The sequence below is a fragment of the Ovis aries genome, chromosome 6 (genome assembly GCF_016772045.2).
Source record: "Ovis aries strain OAR_USU_Benz2616 breed Rambouillet chromosome 6, ARS-UI_Ramb_v3.0, whole genome shotgun sequence".
Classification (NCBI taxonomy): Eukaryota; Metazoa; Chordata; class Mammalia; order Artiodactyla; family Bovidae; genus Ovis; species Ovis aries.
The window spans coordinates 6227094-6249047 of record NC_056059.1 but is presented as its reverse complement, the minus strand read 5'-3'; the positions used below and the strand labels follow the sequence as shown (position 1 = coordinate 6249047).

Here is a 21954-nt window from a genome sequence, read left to right as displayed (position 1 = left end):
AAGGTAAATTTATACAGCTAAGTCTTGCGCTAAGTCTTGTACCATTAGGGGTTTTATTTAAAAGTTTAAACCTTTATTTCAATTTCTAGGGGGAATATTTAACAGTTCAGGCTATTTTTACAGCGTCAATCACGCATGTGTTAGTCATTCAGTTGTGTCCGACTCGTTGTGACCCTATGGACTGGAGCCCGCCAGGCTCCTCTGTCCATGGAATTCTCCAGGCAAGAATACTGGAGTGGGTTGCCATGCCCTTCTCCAGGGGATTTTCTTGACCCAAGGATTGAACCTAGGTCTCCTGCATTGCAGGTGGATTCTTCACCACCTGAACCACCAAGGAAGCCATAATTGGCATATAAATTTCCTTTTCTACTCTTAATATAACCTGCAGTGCCAAGAAACAAATATGTCAGTAACGGGAAACATCATCTCATTTTTCTGAGAATGCCTTCTTCCACTATTCCTGCAGTAGACATGTTTTACTAAACTTTATTATAAGAATGCAAACTCCCTGAGGCAGGGATTTTGACTTATTCACGGATTTATCCCAGGTGCTGAAAACATGGAGTGTTCAATGCATACAATCTACAATCCAAACCACATATTCAAAAAAAAGAGAAATCATAAACTAAGATGCGAGGCTCTAAAACAATATACATCATCAATTTGATATCTCTCAAGTCTACTAACTTTCAACATGTCATTTTAAACAAAACCTCTGTTGAAACAGGATTATAATTACAAAAGTATATCATATTTAACAAGACATTTAACAAATGTTTGTTGACATCTATGAAGGTAAAATTATTTCAAAATTCTTTTATCATTCCAATTTTCATCTTTTTTCTGTATTTTAGTCTTTAAGTTTACACTGGAAAGAAGTTTCTGGGAATATATGTTTTCTTTAATAAGTGCAGAGTGGAGGTCAATGAAAAGGCTTTACCTATCACTTTGTTCTTCTTTCCATTTTTTATAGGTGTACAAAGCAAACTTCTAATGCACTGCTGGTTTATATTTCCCAAGTTTTCATTCTAAACAAAGAAACGAAAAGCAAAACAGCTAAATACTATGAACAGATTGTCTGCCCATTAGATGCTATACAAACTATACTGGACATACGAAGTTATTAATATGCTTATCTCTTATTAGCTGGAGATAACATCAGAGTGTAAAAAATGCAAATTATAATGAAGTTCATATAAATGCAATAAAAAACAATCAGTCTTTACTAAAAATACTAAATATCCTATGTTTAATTTTTTATTTTCCATTTTATTTACCTGTATTTCTTTTATTTTCCATGTTAAAGTTTCTTAAGCAGCTTACAGTAGTACTAAGCAAAATATTTACCGAGTTCTAACTATCCCTGTGTAGTAGATGTCTCAAGCAACTTAATAAGAAGGGTAGAAATCAGAATCTTTACACCACCAAGGATTCTGCACGTTACAATTGTCTCTTTCTTTAGTTTTACCACTGTTTCTATTGTCTATATTGCTACAGTCTTAAAAAGGTCTCCTAGATATGAAAATAACAAAGTCAGCTGCAATGCTTTTCGTAAGTCAGATGAGAGAAAATACTAGAATCTAAAGTTTTCAGTGTCTGAGAAACTGACCCTTGTAGGTTTGCTCTCAAGAAAAACAAATACTCATTTTTTTTTTCACAAGGTGTTCACTGTGGTAGATTACCAGTTACAGACACTCAAGCCATATGGAACTTAATTTCTGAAGACAAACTCAGGAACTCTAGCAATACTATCTCAAGAGTGTCAACTGATATTAAGTAGGTAATAGTGAAACTACCTCAAAGTTAATGATATTTCATGTTTTCAAAACTGACAAAAGTACAGAGAAAAATACATAAGTATAGCTGACCACCTCTGAACAGATGTTCTGAGCTGTTTTATTTCCCTTCCTCAGATTAGGGCAAACACAGATCACTTCCAAAGAGCCAATTCTGGAGCCAGTCCTTCAGTTAAGAGTAGTACAGAGCAGGTCCGATAGGAAAACAGCCGTCAAGCTCCAAGTCTAAAACCGCATTACTTACTGTCCAGGGAAATCTTTTGTCCTTACTGACATCTGGGATATTAAGTGGTTCCATAGTATTTTTGACATACTGAGCATACATGTAATTGATTCTGTTTGCATCACGTTCCCTGTGGAAAGAACAGAGGTGAGTTCTTTCCATGCAGTGAAAAAACACAGGCAAAACAGGCATATAGATGGTTATAAGAGAAACACAGCAGTCTGAAATTATGGAGCAAAGTGTACAACTTACTTAGAAAATGAAGCTTTAAACATATTTGATGATGCACAACTTTAGTAGTTACTACAATTGAAATTTTTTGAAAAAACGAAGGCTCACAATTTTTCAGCTATTGAAAACAAGTTTAAAATGTCATTAAGTAATCTTAACACTCTTAACAGTCATGTTGATTTTTGTGCCATTCAATGTGAAATCCCTATGAATTTTCCTCTATGACTTATTCTCTCATCAGATTATAGAATGACTAAAGCCAAGTGTCTGTTTTTATTTCCTTATTTGTCTACTCATACCAACAAAATAATCTTTTACACATTTTAGACCAAGAGAAAAATTGAGCAGGTCTAGAATTTTTATAAAGTTTTTCTCTCTTCATTTTTCTGCTTTGAAGTGCTTTAAGACATGTATTTAAATTAAAAACAATGCTTTTGAACTTACAATATTTTCCCAACTCTTTTTCCAGTTTCTTGCTTAACAGGTAGAACATAAAAGGTTAACCTGATGTCAGAGGGTTTGTAAGTATAATGCCACTGCCAGAGTTGGAAAAACAGAATAGAATATGTCTTTTCATTAGGAAACTTCCTACACTCCCTGGTGATGGGAATAAACTTGACAAAGATGGTCAGATTATGGAAATTTACTCCACAAATTTCTGAGAGGCTGTGCCTACAGTAACTGTAAGATCACTATCTGAAGAAATAGGAAAGCCTAATAGTGGGAAGAACTATACAAAAAATATCTTAATGACCCAGATAACCACAATGGTTATCTAGAGCCTAGAGCCAGACATCCTGGAATGGGAAGTCAAGTGGGCCTTAGGAAGCATCACTACGAACAAAGCTAGTGGAGGTGATGGAATTCCAGTTGAGCTATTTCAAATTCTGAAAGACGACGCTGTTAAAGTGCTGCACTCAATATGCCAGCAAGTTTGAAAAAATGTGCAGCAACCACAGGACTGGAAAAGGTCAGTTTTCATTCCAATCCCAAAGAAAGGCAATGCCAAAGAATGTTCAAACTAACACACAATTGCACTCATCTCACACACTAGCAAAGGAATGCTCACAATTCTCCAAGCCAGACTCCAATATTCAATAGTACATGAACCATGAACTTTCAGATGTTCAAGCTGGATTTAGAAAAGGCAGAAGAACCAGAGATCAAATTGTCAACATCCGCTGGATCACTGAAAAAGCAAGAGAGTTCCAGAAAAACATCTACTTCTGCTTTATTGACTACGCCAAAGCCTTTGACTGTGTAGATCACAACAAACTGTGGAAAAGAGATGGCAATACCAGACCATCTGACCTGCCTCCTGAGAAATCTGTATGCAGGTCAAGAGGCAACAGTTAGAACTGGACATGGAACAACAGACTGGTTCCAAATAGGAAAAGGAGTACGTCAAGGCTGTATATTGTCACCCTGCTTATTTAACTTCTATGCAGAGTATATCATGAGAAACACTGGGCTCAATGAAGCACAAGTTGGAATCAAGATTGCCAGGAAAAATATCAATAATATGCAGATGACACCACCCTTATGGCAGAAAGTGAAGAGGAACTAAAAAGCCTCTTGATGAAAGTGAAAGAGGAGAGTGAAAAAGTTGCCTTAAAGCTCAACATTCAGAAAACTAAGATCATGGCATCCGGTCCCATCACTTCATGGCAAATAGATGGGGAAAGAGTGGAAACAGTGGCTGACTTTATTTTCTTGGGCTCCAAAATCACTGCAGATGATGACTGCAGCCATGAAATTAAAAGATGCTTGCTCCTTGGAAGAAAAGCTATGACCAACTAGAACTGTGGTGTTGGAGAAGACTCTTGAGAGTCCCTTGGATAGCAAGGAGATCCAACCAGTCCATCTTAAAGGAAATCAGTCCTGAATATTCACTGGAAGAACTGATGCTGAAGCTGAAACTTCAATACTTTGGCCACCTGATGCAAAGAACTGACTCATTTGAACAGACTCATTTGATGTTGGGAAAGATTGAAGGTGGGAGGAGAATGGGATGACAGAGGAGGAGATGGTTGGATGGTGTCACCAACTTGATGGACATGAGCTTGAGCAGGCTTCGGGAGCTGGTGAAGGACAGGGAAGCCTGGTGTGCTGCAGTCCATGGGGTCACAAAGGGTCAGATACAACTAAGCTACTGAACTGCCTGAACTGAATAGAGGGAAACATTTCAAAATTAAGTGGTGTCTCAGGAAAACTGTCCGCTTGCTCTGAGTTCTCAAGTTTCCAATCTTTTCCTATCTCCCATCCTCTCAGTCAGCCTGCGCAAACTGCTTCTAGGACGGTGGTCTCAAATGGTATTCTTGATCACTAGTGATACCACAAAGGCTCCTCAAGTCGTGGCCTCATTCCTGGCCGAGATATTTTTGTCTTTCCTTTCTCTGATGTGGCCAGAATACTAGAGTGGGTAGCCATTCTCTTCTCCTGGGTTCGAAAACCGAGATCGAGACCTGGGTTCAATCCCTGGGTTGGGAATATCCCCTGGAGAAGAGAATGGCTACCCACTCCAGCATTCTGGCCTGGAGAATTCCATGGACTCTACAGTCCGTGGGGTCGCAATGAGTCAGATACGACTGAGTGACTTTCAGTTCTTTGATGAACCTACACTTTAGGTTAAGTGTAATTGGCCACGTCAGGTAATGGCTATACGTCCAGTACTATATACAATGGAAAAAAAGAAAAAAGGGAAACAACCGTGGTAACGGAGGAATAAATGAACTTCAGACTAAACACTTCTGAGCCTAGACTGATAATCTGGGAAGGCATGAAAAATGTTAGACACATTAGACCCAAGATACTCCTGGCTTCTTAATACTTCGTGCATAATTACCTGGGGAGAATCCCAAGAAAAGGTTATGAGATAAGTGCAGGATTTTGGTTAATAAAACTATTTTAAAACAATAAATATTTCATGGAAAACGGAAGTCTCAGGAAAATAAAAGATGCTACAGTAAAGATAAGAAAAATGAAAAAGCATCTACAAAGAGAAAGGAGTACACTGGAAAGGATTCCTTTGTCCAAATGTCTTTTACAATGATGATGATGACATGTGACTTTTGTTATTATCATGATTTCAACAGAGGGAGCCAGATGAACCCAAATACTTAAGCAGTCCAATTTCAGAGTCTACACTCTCATACTCTGTGTCTATCATTTTTTAAAGGAGTACAAATCTTTTTACTATTTTAAAAACAGTAAGTGTTCCTGCATTTAACTATGTTTCCCAATATAATTATAATTAACAAGTAGTATATATATTCCAAGAACATGAGCTTAAAGGATTAATTCCATGTATTTGTCATTATGTGATAAAATATGTATTTAAAATTAACATGGGGCTTGCCTGGTGGCTCAGACAGTAATGAATCCACCTGCAATGCGGGAGACCTGGGTTTGATCCCTGGGTCGGGAAGATCCCCTGGAGGAGGGCATGGCAACCCACTCCAGTATTCTTGCCTGGAGAATTCCATGGACAGAGGAGCCTGGCGGGCTACAGTCCATAGGGTTGCAAAGACTCAGACACAACTGAGTTTAGACTAAGCACAGCACAAAATTAACATGAAGTTAACTAATATAGAATTATAGCACTAAAACATCTATTTCTTAAAATTACGAGCTTACAGAAACAGTATAACATCACATTCACTTTTCCTTCTAATTAGGTGGCTCTCTGAACTGAAGCACAGGAAACTCTGAAACCTCCCACCCTCTGGAAATGACCTTCACTTCTCAAATTCTACAAACCCCAAGAGCTTACTGTGTTAGATCCCATTGATAATACAATTCTAATAATTATGTATAATGTTTACCTTCACTATTCTTTATTTTTATACTTAACATTTCAAAACTATCTTCAATAAATTATTTTATCTTTTAAAAGTTAATCAGATGGTTGGTTAGAAGAGTACTAAGTCAGCCATACTTTCCCACTGACATATAATTGCCTAAAAAGAATGATTTGCTTACCGCTAACATCACCAAACTGCCAGGCATTTCATCTCATGAAAGATGTTTGCATTGACAAAGTGTTTAATAATGAAAACTGGAAAGGCCTAAATTCTATCAATAAGAAATCTCAGAAATGTAATAAAGAATCTGCTGGCCAAGGGTCAGTATCAGCTAGTCCTTTTACAAAGCTAAAGTTACTAAAGTAACTTTAGCACCATTTTAGTTTTCACAAAATGAAGCCTGATATCTAATTTTTATTATAATAAAAACATTCATCACTATGAGGTCTTGCACTGTATCATAAGATTAAAAGCTAACTATTAGCTAATGTAAGGCACTGGTGTTGGATAAATTTTCATTACTGTAAACTCGGTTAATGAATCAGTTAAAATGGTCCATGTAAATTAGTCTCTTCTAAGGTAACCATACTGATATTTATCCTTTATTAAAAAATCTTTACACTAAGACTGTCTTGGAATAATTTTTAAAAGTGGAAAGATATATTTTCTTTTACAGAGAAGGAATGTGATATTCATTAGAAACAAATCAAATATATAGTTCAGTTCAGTTCAGTCACTCCGTCGTGTCCGACTCTTTGCGACCCCATGAATCGCAGCACGCCAGTCCTCCCTGTCCATCACCAACTCCCGGAGTTCACTCAGACTCACATCCATCGAGTCAGGGATGCCATCTAGTCATCTCATCCTCTGTCATCCCCTTCTCCTCCTGCCCCCAATCCCTCCCAGCATCAGAGTCTTTTCCAATGAGTCAACTCTTCGCATGAAGTGGCCAAAGTACTGGAGTTTCAGCTTTAGCATCATTCCTTCCAAAGAACACCCAGGACTGATCTCCTTCAGAATGAACTGGTTGGATCTCCAAGGGACTCCCAAGAGTCTTCTCCAACACCACAGTTCAAAACCACCAATTCTTCAGCGCTCAGCCTTCTTCACAGTCCAACTCTCACATCCATACATGACTACTGGAAAAACCATAGCCTTGACTAGACAGACCTTTGTTGGCAAAGTAATGTCTCTGCTTTTCAACATGCTATCTAGGTTGGTCATAACTTTCCTTCCAAGGAGTAAGCGTCTTTTAATTTCATGGCTGCAGTCACCATCTAGTAAGATTTTAGTTTTTTTAATGCATATTCACCAGTAGAGGTCACTATCACACCAAGTCACTGGGCTTGTTCAGCTTTCAGAAGAATTAGAGGACTTGTCTGAATTAATAACAAAAAATCCCAATGTGAATACATAAAATAAAAGTACACAGAAATATGCTGCCACACAAATACATTTAAAGGTAAATGTAGATAATTCCTCATTTTACACATTTTTCTTTTCTTTTTCGGCTGTGCCTCTTAGCTTGCGCAATCTTAGTTCCCCAACCAGAGATGGAACCCAGGCCCCAGCAGTGAAAGCACGGAGTCCTAACCACTAGACAGCTAGGGAATTCTCATCATTTTATACATTTAATATGCATATCATACTCATTTTCCTATTCTCCTCTGGATATATATAAATCCATAAATAAATGTATATATATATTTGTCTACATAGTAATCATTATTTATGCAAGCCAAAAGTAAAATAATCAAATATTTAATGTTTAACAGCTTTCTAAAATGTTCGTTATAAAAAGCAACAAACATGTATGGTGTCATAAAATAAAAATAGTATCTATTAATGTTCCTCCTAAGAATAAGACTTCATAACTGACCTAGGCAGCACAGCCCAATACCAGCACTTAAGAAAGATACATACATACTCACTGGGACATGTGCATACTATCACATATTCAAAAAGGATTCAAAATCCACTAAAGCAATGTTAAATATGCCAGAAAATACACACACAGAAGCTTAGGAAAGGACAGATGTGGAGATGGGAAATAAAGTTCAGTTCATGACTAACAATGCCAAAAGGGAAATAAAGGTCAGCTATTCTGATATAATTGTATGAAAGAAAAATTCAAGGGTAGCAGAAACATCTCTAGCATAGAGATTCCATGGTTTATGTACCCTGACTACCCATTCCACAGCCAGGTCAGGAGTCACGGCCTAGGTCAGGGGTACCCCGCAAGACAAACACATTCCCTATCTGTCTCCATGTTACTTCTGCTCCTTTGCGGCTTCCTGAAATACTTTTAATAGAAGAAAAAGTCTTTCATTGTATCATATTGGTAAAATAATACTCTTAATATAATTTTTTGATTTAAATACAATCACTTAACAAAGTAACAACTTTAAACCGCTAGAGTCAACAGTTTCTCCATCCTGCTGGGGAACACAGAACAGGACAGGAAATGTCATGAAAGGGAAGAGAAGAAAGAAAAGGGTATACAGGGCAGAAGACAGCTTCTGCAGACCCCACGCTGATCCATGGGGTCAGTCCTAATGAGGAAGGCTGGGACAAAACCAGGTGGCACACTCAAGCATTTTGTTCTTGCAGCTGCAAGCTCAGACAGTTTGGTTTTACGTGACCTACAAAGATGATTTTCGTTTTATTTCCAGCTTTTTATTACAAACATTTTCTTCCAATTTTTTATGGTGAACTTTTGAAATACATAAGAAAGCTGAAAGCAAAATAAATATCCTACTCTTAGATTCAACAATTTTTAATATTTTGCTACATTTGCTATATCTACATATGTGCAAATATATTCATTTACTTATACTAAATTTAGATATATTTACTTTATTATATTTAGATATATTTACCATTTTATTTATTTTTGGTTGAACCATATTTTTTGTTGAAAATATCTTTTTTTTAATTGAAGGAATTTTTTTTAATTGAAGTACAGTTGATTTACTATGTCATGTTAGCTTCTGAGGTACAACACAATACACACATATGTATATATGTTATATATGTATGTATACGTGTATAACACATATATGTTATGTATACACATCCATAACTGAATCTTTTCCCTTTTTCAGATTCTTTCCCCGATAGGTTATTACAAAATATTGAGTATAGTTCCCTATGTTATACAGGAGGTCCTTGTTGATTATGTTTATATTCAGCAGTGTATATAGGCTTAGTCCTAACCTCCTAATTTATCACCCACCCACCCCACTACACCCGACTCCCTCCCCAGCTGGCCCATCTGAACTATTTTAAACTAAGGTGCAGACATCCTAACACTTTATCCTTACATAAACCAGCACGAATCTACTGAAAATAAGAACATTCTTCTACTAACCACTTAGTGATGCCAAAGAAAAGGTAACAATGATTCCACACCAATATCCAGTATCCAGTGCATATGCAGATTTTCAATTATCCTCACAAATGTCTTTGATAGCTATTTGTTTTTGACTAGGATCTAATCAAGGTTCATGTACTGCATTTGGCTGCTATGTCCAAGGACAGCCCCTCCCTCCATTTTATCCAATGACTGTTGACTTTTTGAAGAGACTAGGCCAGTTATCCCCTGGTGGCTCAGATGGTAAAGTGTCTGCCTACAGTCTGGGAGACCCAGGTTCAGTCCCTGGGTTGGGAAGATCCTCTGGAGAAGGAAATGGCAACCCACTCCAGTACTCTTGCCTGAAAAATCCCATGGACGGAGGAGCATGGTAGGCTATAGTCCATGGGGTTGCAAAGAGTCGGACATGACTGAGCGACTTCACTTCACTTCACTTCACTTCAGGCCAGTTATCTTACAGAATGTTCCATAGATTTGCACAGAGGTTGTTTTTAAAGAACTACCGTCAAGGGACTTGGTTCCTGAAGATATTACTGTGACATCATTCACCAACATGAAGTAATTCTCGGATAGGTCAACTGTAGAGTAAAAACTCTGGAACTTTAATCTCAATAGTAAAGTTAAATAATGTTCTATTTCCATGATCATATGCGGCTTTTAATTATCACTAATAAGAGGTAGTATAAATTGACATGAATTATTTTAGGGAGTGAAATAAGTGAAAGAAATAAATAGTGAAAAATATAAATGGCGTTATGCCCAAGAATTCCTGACGCTTGACCCTGGCAGACTTATATTCCTTGGATTATCTGATTGCTTAAGCAAACACCACCAGTAATTTGCTAAGGGTACAAAAATATGAGAAAGAACATTTGTTAGTTTACTCTAAATCCTTTTTAAAGTTCTTCAGAAAGCACATATAAAATTGGACGTCTATAACCTTGATACATATAACCTTGACTTTCTATTTTTTCTGTGTACCAGCCAACAAAAAATGAATACAAACTTTAAAATTACAAAGAACATGAAAAAGAAATGAACTGCAGTAGATTTCTGATTCTCGCCATGTGTACGTGTATTGGTGTGATGGAGACTGCAGGCACTCTTCTGGGGTCAGTTAAATCCCAGGGCTGTTTCCAAATCAGAACAGACTCAGAGCCTATCAAATTTTCACCGAGGGTCCGAAGCACAAAGAAAAAATATATCTGAAATATATGTCTGTGGGTCTTGAATGAATCAGCTCACAGAAAACACTGTACCCAGGCCTATACTAATTGTGACACCATTTGCTCTGTGAAAGAATTCTCCAACAGGTCAACTGCAGTGGAAAAAACCTGGAACTATAACGTCAAATAGTAAAGTATTTTCACAAATGAAGTTACTTGGAGGAGGAAAAAAGCAACTGCAGCTTCTGTGTCTTAAACAGGTCGTGAAATAGCTATGTAACCAGTATTATGTACATGTGAAAACAACAGAGAGGCCGTAAGTCCTTACCGTGTTAAAGTATCTGACGATTTTTCTAATTCCTCACACTCCATGTGAAACACACTAGAAAAAGAATCCTGGAAACAGAGCAACAACACATACTGAGAAATATGTTTGAGAATACACTGAAAACTATCTAGACACAGACATGCAAGTCTGTGGAACTGAGACCCCACTTTCTCAGACGAAACTGACCCAAGTACTTACCTCACACCACTCTCAAACCTACTTGCCATTACTGAGAACCATGCTCTTACTGTTTCTCATACTGACCTACACAAATACTTATCTGAGCACTATTTGTTTTTGCTTTTCTACCAGCTGAAAATGAACATGTTACCTCCAGATTTTCTCTGTATTTATTAAAATCCTCAAGTTTTAGCTTTTATGCATACATTCACTGCTATTCTTGGGTCTTTTTTTTTTGGAAAAAAAAGACACAATTCAATAATATTTATGAGATTATTAAATTATGAAGATTTTAGCAACAAAGAGATATACTTTTGAAGTTAAATTGAACAGCAGCATACATATTTGCACCCATACTATAACTGTATAAAAAATTGGAAGGAAAAAAAAATTGGAAGGAAACAAATAAAACAATGATATCAGTTTAATGTGGGAATAGAAGAAATGAGTACATCTTTTTTGTTCACATTTAGATCTTTGCTCATGTGTTGAAATGTTTATCAAAAAATAATTACAGTCTAAATGAACATCAAGTCACTTAATTGCTACCCCCAACAAATTAAGTCTTTAAAAAGTGAGCAAAACAGATTAATGGGCATACTGCTGAGCTATACTTTAAAGCAACTCTGGTACCAGTCAGTTGCTGCCATGATAGCTGTTAACTGGTAGAAGGATAAGCTGAATGTTAAAATAAAGTGATATTTAAATGGTCTAAAAAAGGAGTGCCCTTGTGTATAACTTTCAAAAATCAAATGACAAAGAGCAGTCACAGAGCAAAAATGGTGAACTGACACGCTGCATTAAATTCAGACCTGAACTTTAGAAGGATAGCTACAATCTTGTAATTATCTCTATATTAAGGAAGTTATAATTGATTGAAAGTATTTTAAATAATTTCCATGAGAATACTGATTATCTTACAGCACAGTGAATTCTCATTTGATTTCCTATTAATGAGTTATACACACACAAACACAATGATTCAAATAACACTAGAGCACACAGTCCTGTCTTCCTAATAAAATAATTAAAAATTTAAAATATAAGTATTAAAAATCTTTTCTTAAGTAAAATAATATTTTATAAATAAAATATATTTTATTTATAAAAAATAATTTTTTTCAATAAAATAATAGAAAAACTATTATTCCCCCACCATGCATGCATGCTAAGTCACTTCAGTCATGTCTGACTCTTTGCAATCCTATGGACTGTAGCCCATTTCTCCACATCCCCCCCCCTACAATCAATTCCAATATTCTATACACATTGTAATTGACTTCATGCAAGTAAGAATCCCTATTTTCTTTCCTAATCCACCAACGAAGAGCATGTTCTCAGGGTCTAAAGGAAAAAGAAAACAACTACATCAAAAAAAAATATACCAAAAGCAGTGATTCATCAGTTAAGAAGGAAAAGAAACTACATAAAAGAAAACGGCCTTAGGTTAAAGGTGCTGATGCTAACAGCAAAGTCAGCTGGCCTGTAAGTAACCAGCGCTCTATGAGAACACTCCATCTTTCCACACAGATCTTACTTCTTTACATGCAAATCAATGGCTTGAAATCTACAGCTTAGAATAATTAAGCAACTTTCCCTGGTGGGTGAAGAATTTGGGACTAACAGGTACCTTTAACAGCACTGCCTCCATTGGGCCATGCCTTATGATTTCCACACAATCCTGTTCCGCTCAGAATAAACAAGCAGAACAGGTCTACCTGCTTACAGCAAGAGGGCACCACCATTCCTGGGCAAGAAAGGTCTGCACACCGTAATGACGAAGCGTAGTGCAGCCTCGATGGAAGCAGCACACTGACATTCCCATGGTGACCGCTCAGCGGAGGGCCAACAAGGTGAGGGTGTGCTGGGGCATCCTCCGGCCTCATCTCCACCCCTTTCCAACCAAACAACTCATTCTTTTATCAGCTTTAGATAAACAACCATGTTCAGTTGGACTTGAGAGAGAGTTCTGAGGCCAAGATGAGGTTTAAAAGCAATGCTTTAAGGACCGTAAGCTTCTGTCTTTCTAAAAATAAAAAAGTCATACTCTGTACTCACGGAGCAATCTTCATCCACTATGAAAATGGTGCATTTCTGCACCTGCATGAAAGAGATAATAGTGGCAGCTATTTTCTTTAGAATTACTTCTAATGATTGTTGTTCTTCAAAAATTAAGCTAGCAAGGTCAAGCAGCACCTAGACAAAAAAATTAAGAGCTCTGATTTAGTAATTATTAAAGCAATACAATGACTTATATGGGTTGTAAGTGGTTTATATATAATCTAACAAATTACAACCAAGTTTAAAAAGAAAACTTCCCTATTGATTGTTAGTACAATTAGTACTGTGGTCACGATCAGACTCTGAAGTCAGAGCCAAGAGTTTTTAATTCTGGTTTCTCCTCCTGCGGGCTTTGTGATCTAGTTTCTTGAAAATCAGAATAATAGTACCAAAATTATGGGGCTGTTGTGAAGACTAAGTAAGTTAACATTGAGTAGTGTCTGATACATAAAACACACTATTGTTTTTGTTGATCCAAACTTCTGAAATCAACATTTACCAACATTGCCAACATTTTCACAGAAGAAATGTTTCCCTAAATAAACAAAATTTTCAGAGTTCCTTTCATGTTTTTCCTGATAATTTCTCTTTCCTTTAACTCCAGAGAATTTCATCTAGTCTCACAGGAGTATCTGTGCATGGAGGGGAGAGAAAGGGTTATTATTTAAGATTTACTGAAAGCAATACTATGCCAGGAGAGGTCTGAAAGATGAGCAGGAATTATTCAGCTAGGAATAATTATTGAAGTTAGAATAGTTATTGAAGAATAGTTGTTGAAGTTAGGAAGGAAAATATCACAGTCAAAAAGAACTGCATTGAGAGAAAGTGGCATATTGAATGTTTTGATCAAACTTTTTAAGAATAGAGAGTGTAAAGGGGAACACTAAGCAGATGATATTGCAGAGGGTAAAGAATCCCAAAAGCGCTGTCTGTCTTTCGAAGCAGTCTGGACTGTGATGGATTCCGGTAGAGAAGGGACAAGAAGGGACTCATTTTCATAGAGTGAAGCCTGGATTAATGAGTGGTGAGACTGGAGCAGGGAGATGTTGGGAAGATGCTGCAGGTGGAAGTCATGGAGGGTCCACTGTCTTATTAACACAAGTTCTAAAAAGAGACATTAAAGGTGGGGGGATGAATTATCAAAGAAATAAGGAAAAAGAAATACATAAAGCTAAGGGCTTACATCTCTAGACTGAAAGGAATGACCAGGTACAAGCATGATGAGTGAAAACAAGAACCATACTGTGAAATTCAGTTACAAGAGCAACGACAAAGAAACAATTCCAAAAGCTTATAGATAAAAAAGAGCTCCAGGAATCAGAACAATATCAATGCTGGCAGAAGACAAAGCATAATCTCTAAACTCTGAGAAACATTTTTCAATGCAGAATTTTATACCCAGCCAAACTGGCAAGATGCTATAATAAATATTTTTATACATGTAAGGCGCTCACGCCACAATATCTGTTGCAGGTAGTTAATTAAGAATGTGCTACAGCAGAACAAGGGAGTAAACTGAGAAAGAAGGAGCTCTGGGATCCAGTGGATAACTAGTGGAGTCTTCCTAAGAAAGCAGTGAGGCATGAGGAGAAATAGGTTTGCTTGAAAGCAGAAAGGAAGAGAACCTCAGTCTGGAGATTCTACATGAAAAAGAAGAACTCCAGAGAATGCCTAAATAATGGAGAGTTTGTGGGGGTAGGGCAATAGCATGAGGCTCCACCAGTGCAAACAGTTCAAGGAAAAAGGAATAAATTTCAGAATCAACAGGAAAAACTAAATTATATAACAAACGTAATATGAGCAATATTTATATCGCAGTACTTATAAATACTTTATTTTAAATTGCAACTTTGGAATTAATCCAGACAAAGCTTTAGAAAAGTTAATCATGGTTGTAGAAGAATACAATTCTTCCTCAATTTACGATGGAGTCACATCTTGATAAATCCATTGTAAGTTAAAAATACTGCAAGTCAAAAATCTGTTTAATATACCCAACCACCTGAACATCACAACTTAGCCCAGCCTACCTTAAACATGCTCAGAACACTTACATTCGCCCACAGCTGAGCACAATCATCTAACACAAAGCCTATTTTATAATAGAGTATTGAATATCTAATAAACTCACTGAATACTGTACTAAAAGTGAAAACTGGAATGGCTGTGTGGGAAGCAGAATGGTCTGGCGTTGCTCACCCTCATGACGGCGTGGCTGCGAGGAGCTTTGGCTACTGCCGCCGCCCAGAGTCATGAGCATGTGTCACCATCCCAGGAAAAGACCAATACTCAAAATGTGACGTTTGGTTTCCACTGAATGTGAATAGCTTTTGCACCATCACAAAGTTGAAAATGTAAGTCTAAATAACCAGTGTAAATCGAAGACCATCTGTGTACATGTTATCAGTGTGGGCAACATAAAAGAAAAAGTCCAGATAGGAAAAGCAGAGGTAAGGAGTAGTAATTGGGAAGGAGAGATGAGGGATGTTAAGATCCTTATCTTATAAAGCAGGGAATCAAGAGATGACATCTCTAAGTGATAAAATAAGAACTAAATCCTTAATATTACAAGTACAACTCATTCAATAACTGAAAACAGTGACCTCATAATACTGGTACCATGATGACAAAGGGCGGTGTAAAGTTAAAAATAAATCTTTATCTGTTAACAGTGATGAAGCAATAGCTCACAGAAAAACACAAAATGGAAAAAACATCCATTAGAACAAATAGTAGAAACCGTTAAAATATTTAGAAACTGAATCTGTGATATATATATATATATAAATATTTAACCATTTTCTTAAAAAGAATTTCTATACTCCCTCTTTATAATCAGACTTGCCTGATTTCTCTTGTTCTCCAGCAGTGAAGTCTCATAGAGTTGAGCATTATGAAGAACAATTCCACAAAATGCCAAGTAAGCAGCAAAGTCCTAGAAAACAGACAACAGGCAAGTAAGAACTGTCAATAAACCTGTCTTGTTATATTGCTGGACACACGAACAGCATCCAAAAATATTTATAGTTCAAATAAATATTAAAAAACCAACAGCATCAAATAAACAGAGTAGATGTTTATTCTGCATAAAATTAGAAACTGATGCAAAGCAAGTGTTAGCTAAATGATACAATCAGTAGATGACAAGTATTAATAAAGTCGCCTAACGTCATAAAATAGTTATAAAATAAGCAAGGAGAAAGAGAGGAGACAGAGATCTCTTTACATGATTTGATATTGAAATTCACTTTATGCAAAAGTTGGTGTAGTCTCTAAATGATATTAAGACTTGGATTTAAGCTAAGACCATAAAAATAGTCCATACCTTATTACTGGGGCAAACTGAAAGCTCACATACTTGATAGGAGAATACTGGCAACAGCAGTCCCATACTAAATTGCAAATATTAAATATATTCTTTTAAACACGGGCCTATCACCCTCACAATACTATACCAAGGTGATGTGTTCACAGTTACACTAATTATTGATTAAAAGAAGTGGCATATTTTATTCACAATCATGAATTTATTCTGCCAAGAGATGATACCAACTAAGAATGACAATCTTTCAAGAGGGGTTTACCTGAATGGATTACAGACGAATAATGGAATAAACAGCCAATCTAGGACCATGTTTCCCACCAAATATTCTCAGAGGTCATTAACAGAATAGGAGACTAGATGACTACTACACATTTAAAAAGGTACTTGCTATGTTCCGAAGCAATTAAGACATGGGGACCAATACCAGTGCCAATACAGCCTACAGCAGGAGACAAAAATAACTCTCTTATTGGAATGTCTTCCAAAAGTTCCTACTAATTTTCAGTGGAGGGACAGAAATAGCAATGGGCTTAAAGAGCAAGAATTCAGTGGGCTCCATGATATACATATAATTACATATCCAGGAAGAGAAATAATAAAACCTACTGACAGAATGAAGTTATAAACTGGTTTAAGGACTTCCATCCTTAAATGGAAAACACGTCGATGTGGTGCAAGGAAACTATCCCTTCAGAGTTGGACGAGAAAGGTAATAAAATAATGCTGACTGCCGCTCTTTCTGAAGCTAAATTCACATAATCCTGCCTGAATTCACACCTTGGCGCCCCATCGTCTGTGTGCAAAGCTTATAAAATATTCTGAAATTTGCTTCACCAGGAGGCAATTCCAATTTTTAGCAGTGCTGGAGTGCTGAACTTGGAGCAGTGCTTTAGGGTTTTGTTTTTTTTTTTTAACTTAATGTTGAATTTCTTTATAGCAGTGATGAAAAGTAAATGGGAAAGTTAAAATATCACGTCACTCTCTGGATAGCCCCAGCATGCACATGGCCCTGAGGAAGGCTTGGGGGCGTGGCGAGGCACGGTTGGGGGCATGGCAAGGCAGGGGTCAGGCTGGGGGCGGAAGTTCTGTTGACTGAAGACCACAGGTCAGTACTGATTTAGCCAGAGGAAAGAGACCCCTCTGAACATTTCAGACCCTTTCAAACCATACTGCTTTTGTGATCAACAGTTTTCACAATTGCTTATTCCAAAGGTCTATACACTCTAAAGGGAAAGCATCTTCCTAAATTGAGGTCATACTAGGCACAAGTTTTGGTACCTTTTCATCTTTTTCAGTGAATGTCCCACCATTTCCTGATTTCTTGTTGATAGCCTGGGCTACACCAACAACCTGGTATAAGAAGAGAACATTGATAATTTCATTGACAGAAATTATTGGTATAAACTCACCAAAGCATGAAGAATTTCTACATGTGCTTTAAAATAACAATAAGCTATCAAATTAAAATAGCTACAAAGTTAAAACAAATCCCTCAGCATTTAAACCAGTTCCTTAGCATTTTGTAATTGTTTTTTCCTCATAAGAGTTCAAATGTTTCTAACTTCTTGAGTCCCAGACTATATTTTATTTTGGAATTTCATACTGCTCTGTGAAAGAAATTTATTGGCAATCACTTTTATTGTGAATAATTTTCATGGCTTTTTGATAGAAAATAAACATAATTTATATTATATTTCAATAAAATATATGACAAAATGAACATTTTACGTTGGTTTTAACTATAATATTTCAAATGGCCTAATGTTATTTTATTGCAAATGAAACAGGACAAACGGCCCAGTCACAGAATTTAAAATACAGGAGAACCAATTAGGGTAAAAATAATTCCTAATGTAGGAATGTTGTCTAACTTCTTCGGAAATTTCTGAACTTGAAAATTATCTTACCATCAACAGACTTATTTGGGGGGAAAGAAGTTTTATTGAAAAATCAAACAAGAAATTAACAGACTGAGCCTGATTTCAAATCAGAAGGTGTTTGAAAGAAACTACATCTTAAGAAGACTGAGCTAAACTCTGGAAATGTGCCTTACATTTCCACAAAACACTTACCAAGACTCCTAAGAACCTTCTCATCTTTCTGCTTAAAGTATATTTTACTTACCCATTTAGTTCCAACTTAGTTTCCATATTACCTCAGTTTTATAAAGGCCTTCAACTTACTTTTGCTTCCTCTTTATTACTAAAAGTTCCACTGTTTCCTTTCTTCTGCAATTTAATTAGTGGAAAAAGCTATTCTTCTCTAAATGATTATATTTGAGGAATAAAGTCCTTAGTTTTGTGTGGACAGTTCATCCTTTTTTCTTAGCTCATTCTAGTCCCTTAGCTTTAAGAAATGGAAACAAAATTCCTCTCTCACACAGTAGAGCAAGGAAGGGGAAACACATTCTTGTCTGATGCGGTTTTCTGCTCTTCTCAACACATTTCTCCCCTCGCCATGGCAGTGTACAAGGATGCTGACTTTTAAAAAGCAGAATCATTCAGTTATCCTGTACCTATTTTACACTCATTAGTTCTTGGCTAACAGATTTCTCAAGGCTCCAATCTCAACGACTAAATGCTTACAAAAGCTTTTGTCTGAGGTCAAAACACCACGATTGCAGCCAGACACATTCACTTAAATACAACTGATGGGACCTCTTTAAAGTCTGGGGTCTAATATACCGTGCTACCAGTAAAACTGGATGACTTTAAAACCAATATGATATTGTAAAGTAATTAACCTCCAATTAAAATAAATAAATTTATATTTTAAAAAATCGCTTTTGGTGAAATTTTATCCTCCACTTGTTTGCAGAATAAGGATGGGGTGGGGTGGTGTTCTGCATTTGTTCTGTCTAGCAAACTGACCAGAAATCTTGTTCACAGGCTTTAAAACCTACCATGTACACCATGAATACCAACTCTTTCCTATATTTAATTTTGTTTCCTTAGCATTACAATAAGATATTAATCATTAGGCAACTTCATGGAATAAGGACTTCCAATGATGAATTTTCCATCCTTTGTGGTAACGAATTATTTCTTACTAATAATTTTATAGATTTAGATAGAGAGGTTAATTTAAGGGGTGATAAATTAAATTTAATTAATATATTCTTTCAAAAAACCAGGCAAGTTCTTTCAAGAGACTATATTAGACCAGGAAAATATAATACTCACATGTGCCTCAATACCTAGATGGATGACATTTTTAAAACAGCACTGATAAAGACAACAGATAAAAATCTGAGAAAAGGTACAGTGTTTGTCCAAGGTGACGTTAAGACAGGAAAAGGCCAGAAGACTTTGATTCTCCAAATTTCATAGAGCCCAGCAAACCATGTACCCCATGTCCTCCTCGTGTTAATAAAAAGTCTTTCCTTTTTCTACCATCTATTGCTCCTTTCAACAAATCAGTTAATTTTCTTCAAGACAAGGTTTTTAATGTCAGTTTACAAGGACAGCTTTTATTCAAAGTATTTGTCAGACCTCATATCTGAGAGGCGAAGCCCCTAAACATGTTAGCTTCCATATCAGAAACCCAATCGCTTCTGCGTACCCACTGGCTACCTGCAGGGCCCTCAAACACCAATGCTTTATGCTATTTTTTAAAGCATCAAGAAGCTTCTCGGTTTTCTATTTCACCGGCACTTTTCACAGCATAAATGCGTATCATGTCCTCACAGGGTCAAGTGTTCTTTTAGGAATGCAAAGGGCAAGACTTGATTCTGGCTGGGTGACAATGAGGAATGTGACAGCTGGTCGCTGCAGGGACAAGTGATCATCGCCACAGCGAACAACTTCTTCCTCCATCAGCAGCTGCCCTGACCTTCACTGAGGCCATACATCAGTTTCTACGCTTCTCCCCATTCCTCGTTCCAGGGGATGCTCGGCATGGAGGCTAAAAGGCAGAGAGAGAAGGAAAAGGCTCTACAATCTTAGCTGTCTCTCTCTCCCACCAGCAAAATGTCTCTATCATTATGACGTGATTCCAGACCATCTACAACCTGAGTTGAAAACCTAGCTTCACCAAGAAAACAGGAACTTAATGCAGACAGAAGACAGTGGAGAGGTCTCCCTACTGCTTTTCCTCAAGCTTTCCCAACTCAGTCATTCATTCAGCAACAAATATTTCATTCAACAGATAATCAATAAGCACCGTGAATGTCCCAGTCACTGTTTTAGACAATGAAGAGGGCACAGTAGTGAACAAGACAGATACAGACCTGGTCTTCATGGAGCTGACGTTCTAGTCAGGCTGTTACACTTGGAAGGGAATCCTACTCCCGTGCCCTTGCCTACACCTCTTATACAGACAAAATGAAACTGACAGGTTGACCTGACCACTCCAGGCTATTTCACCTCTCTTCCAAATCCTAGGCAATCGGCAAATGATGGCCATGTTCCATGTGGTAGGCAAGATAAAGACCTACAAGGATGTCCCATCCTACTCCCTGCAACCTACAACTATGAGACCTCAAATGACAAAAGGGATTTGGCAGATATGACTAAGTTATATATCTGGAGACTATCCTGAATAATCTGGGTGATCCTAATGTAATCAGACGGCTTCCCCAATGGCGCAGTGGTAAAGAAACCACCTGCCAAAGCAGGAGACTCAGGTTCCATCCCTGGGTCGGGAAAATCCCCTGGAGAAGGAAATGGCAAACCATTCCAGTATTTTTGCCTGAGAAATCCCATGGACAGAGGAGCCTGGCGGGCTACAGTCCATGGGGTCACAAAGAGTCAGCCACGACTGAGCAACTAAGCACATACAATGTAATCACAATAGGATTTGAGGATTTGAGGCAGGCAAGTTGGAATTAGAGATTTTAAGATGCAGATGCAGGTTCTGAAGATGAGGAAGGGGCCACAAGCCAAGTGATGCAGGCAGCCCACTGAAGCAGGAAAGGTTAAGAGGATAGATTTCTTCTCTTAAGACTCCACAGAGAAACAAAGCCCTGCTGACACTTAGTGCCAGCCTGCTGAGAACTATTTCAGACCTCCAAAACTCTAAGATAATACATTTGTGTTGTTTCAAGCCATGAAATTCCAGTAGTTTTTTCACGGCAGCAATAAAAAACTAATACATTCCGTTAGCATTACTCTCACATGCTCCCGTCCCTGGGCACTCTTCCTCACCCCATATCATATCTTGTGCTTCACCATTTAAATCCTCTCCTCCTTTGAAAGCCCTGACATCTCACTGCTGTTGTTTTCTTGCCTTCAGTCTACCTTTGACACTTATGCCAAATTTATAGTGTTCTTCTTGGAACACTATTTTGCACACAAAAATGATCTCACTACTCAAAGCTTTTAATGGTTCCATCCATCCATCTATAGGACAAAAAAATTGCAGATTCTGATTCCGTACACTCCACATAAACTAAAATCACTTACAAGGGTCTTTGACACAGAATGCCACAATGACCTTGGCGTACTTCATCCCTTGACAGATTTTCTTCC

General features: G+C 37.3%; 1 protein-coding gene across 6 annotated transcripts in view; it reads right to left on the bottom strand.

Moving 5' to 3' along the window:
• Nucleotides 1–21954, bottom strand: part of PDE5A (phosphodiesterase 5A) — a 149040-nt gene that overhangs the window by 68182 nt on the left and 58904 nt on the right. For all 6 annotated transcript variants that reach the window (XM_004009586.6, XM_042251114.2, XM_012179413.4 and 3 more), the window contains exons 4-9: nt 17765–17836; nt 16007–16096; nt 13159–13296; nt 10921–10988; nt 2041–2149; nt 941–1028 (exon numbers count right to left, since the gene is read on the bottom strand). In XM_004009586.6, the coding sequence (XP_004009635.1) occupies nt 941–1028; nt 2041–2149; nt 10921–10988; nt 13159–13296; nt 16007–16096; nt 17765–17836 (565 nt within the window). The remainder of the gene's footprint in view (nt 1–940; nt 1029–2040; nt 2150–10920; nt 10989–13158; nt 13297–16006; nt 16097–17764; nt 17837–21954) is intronic.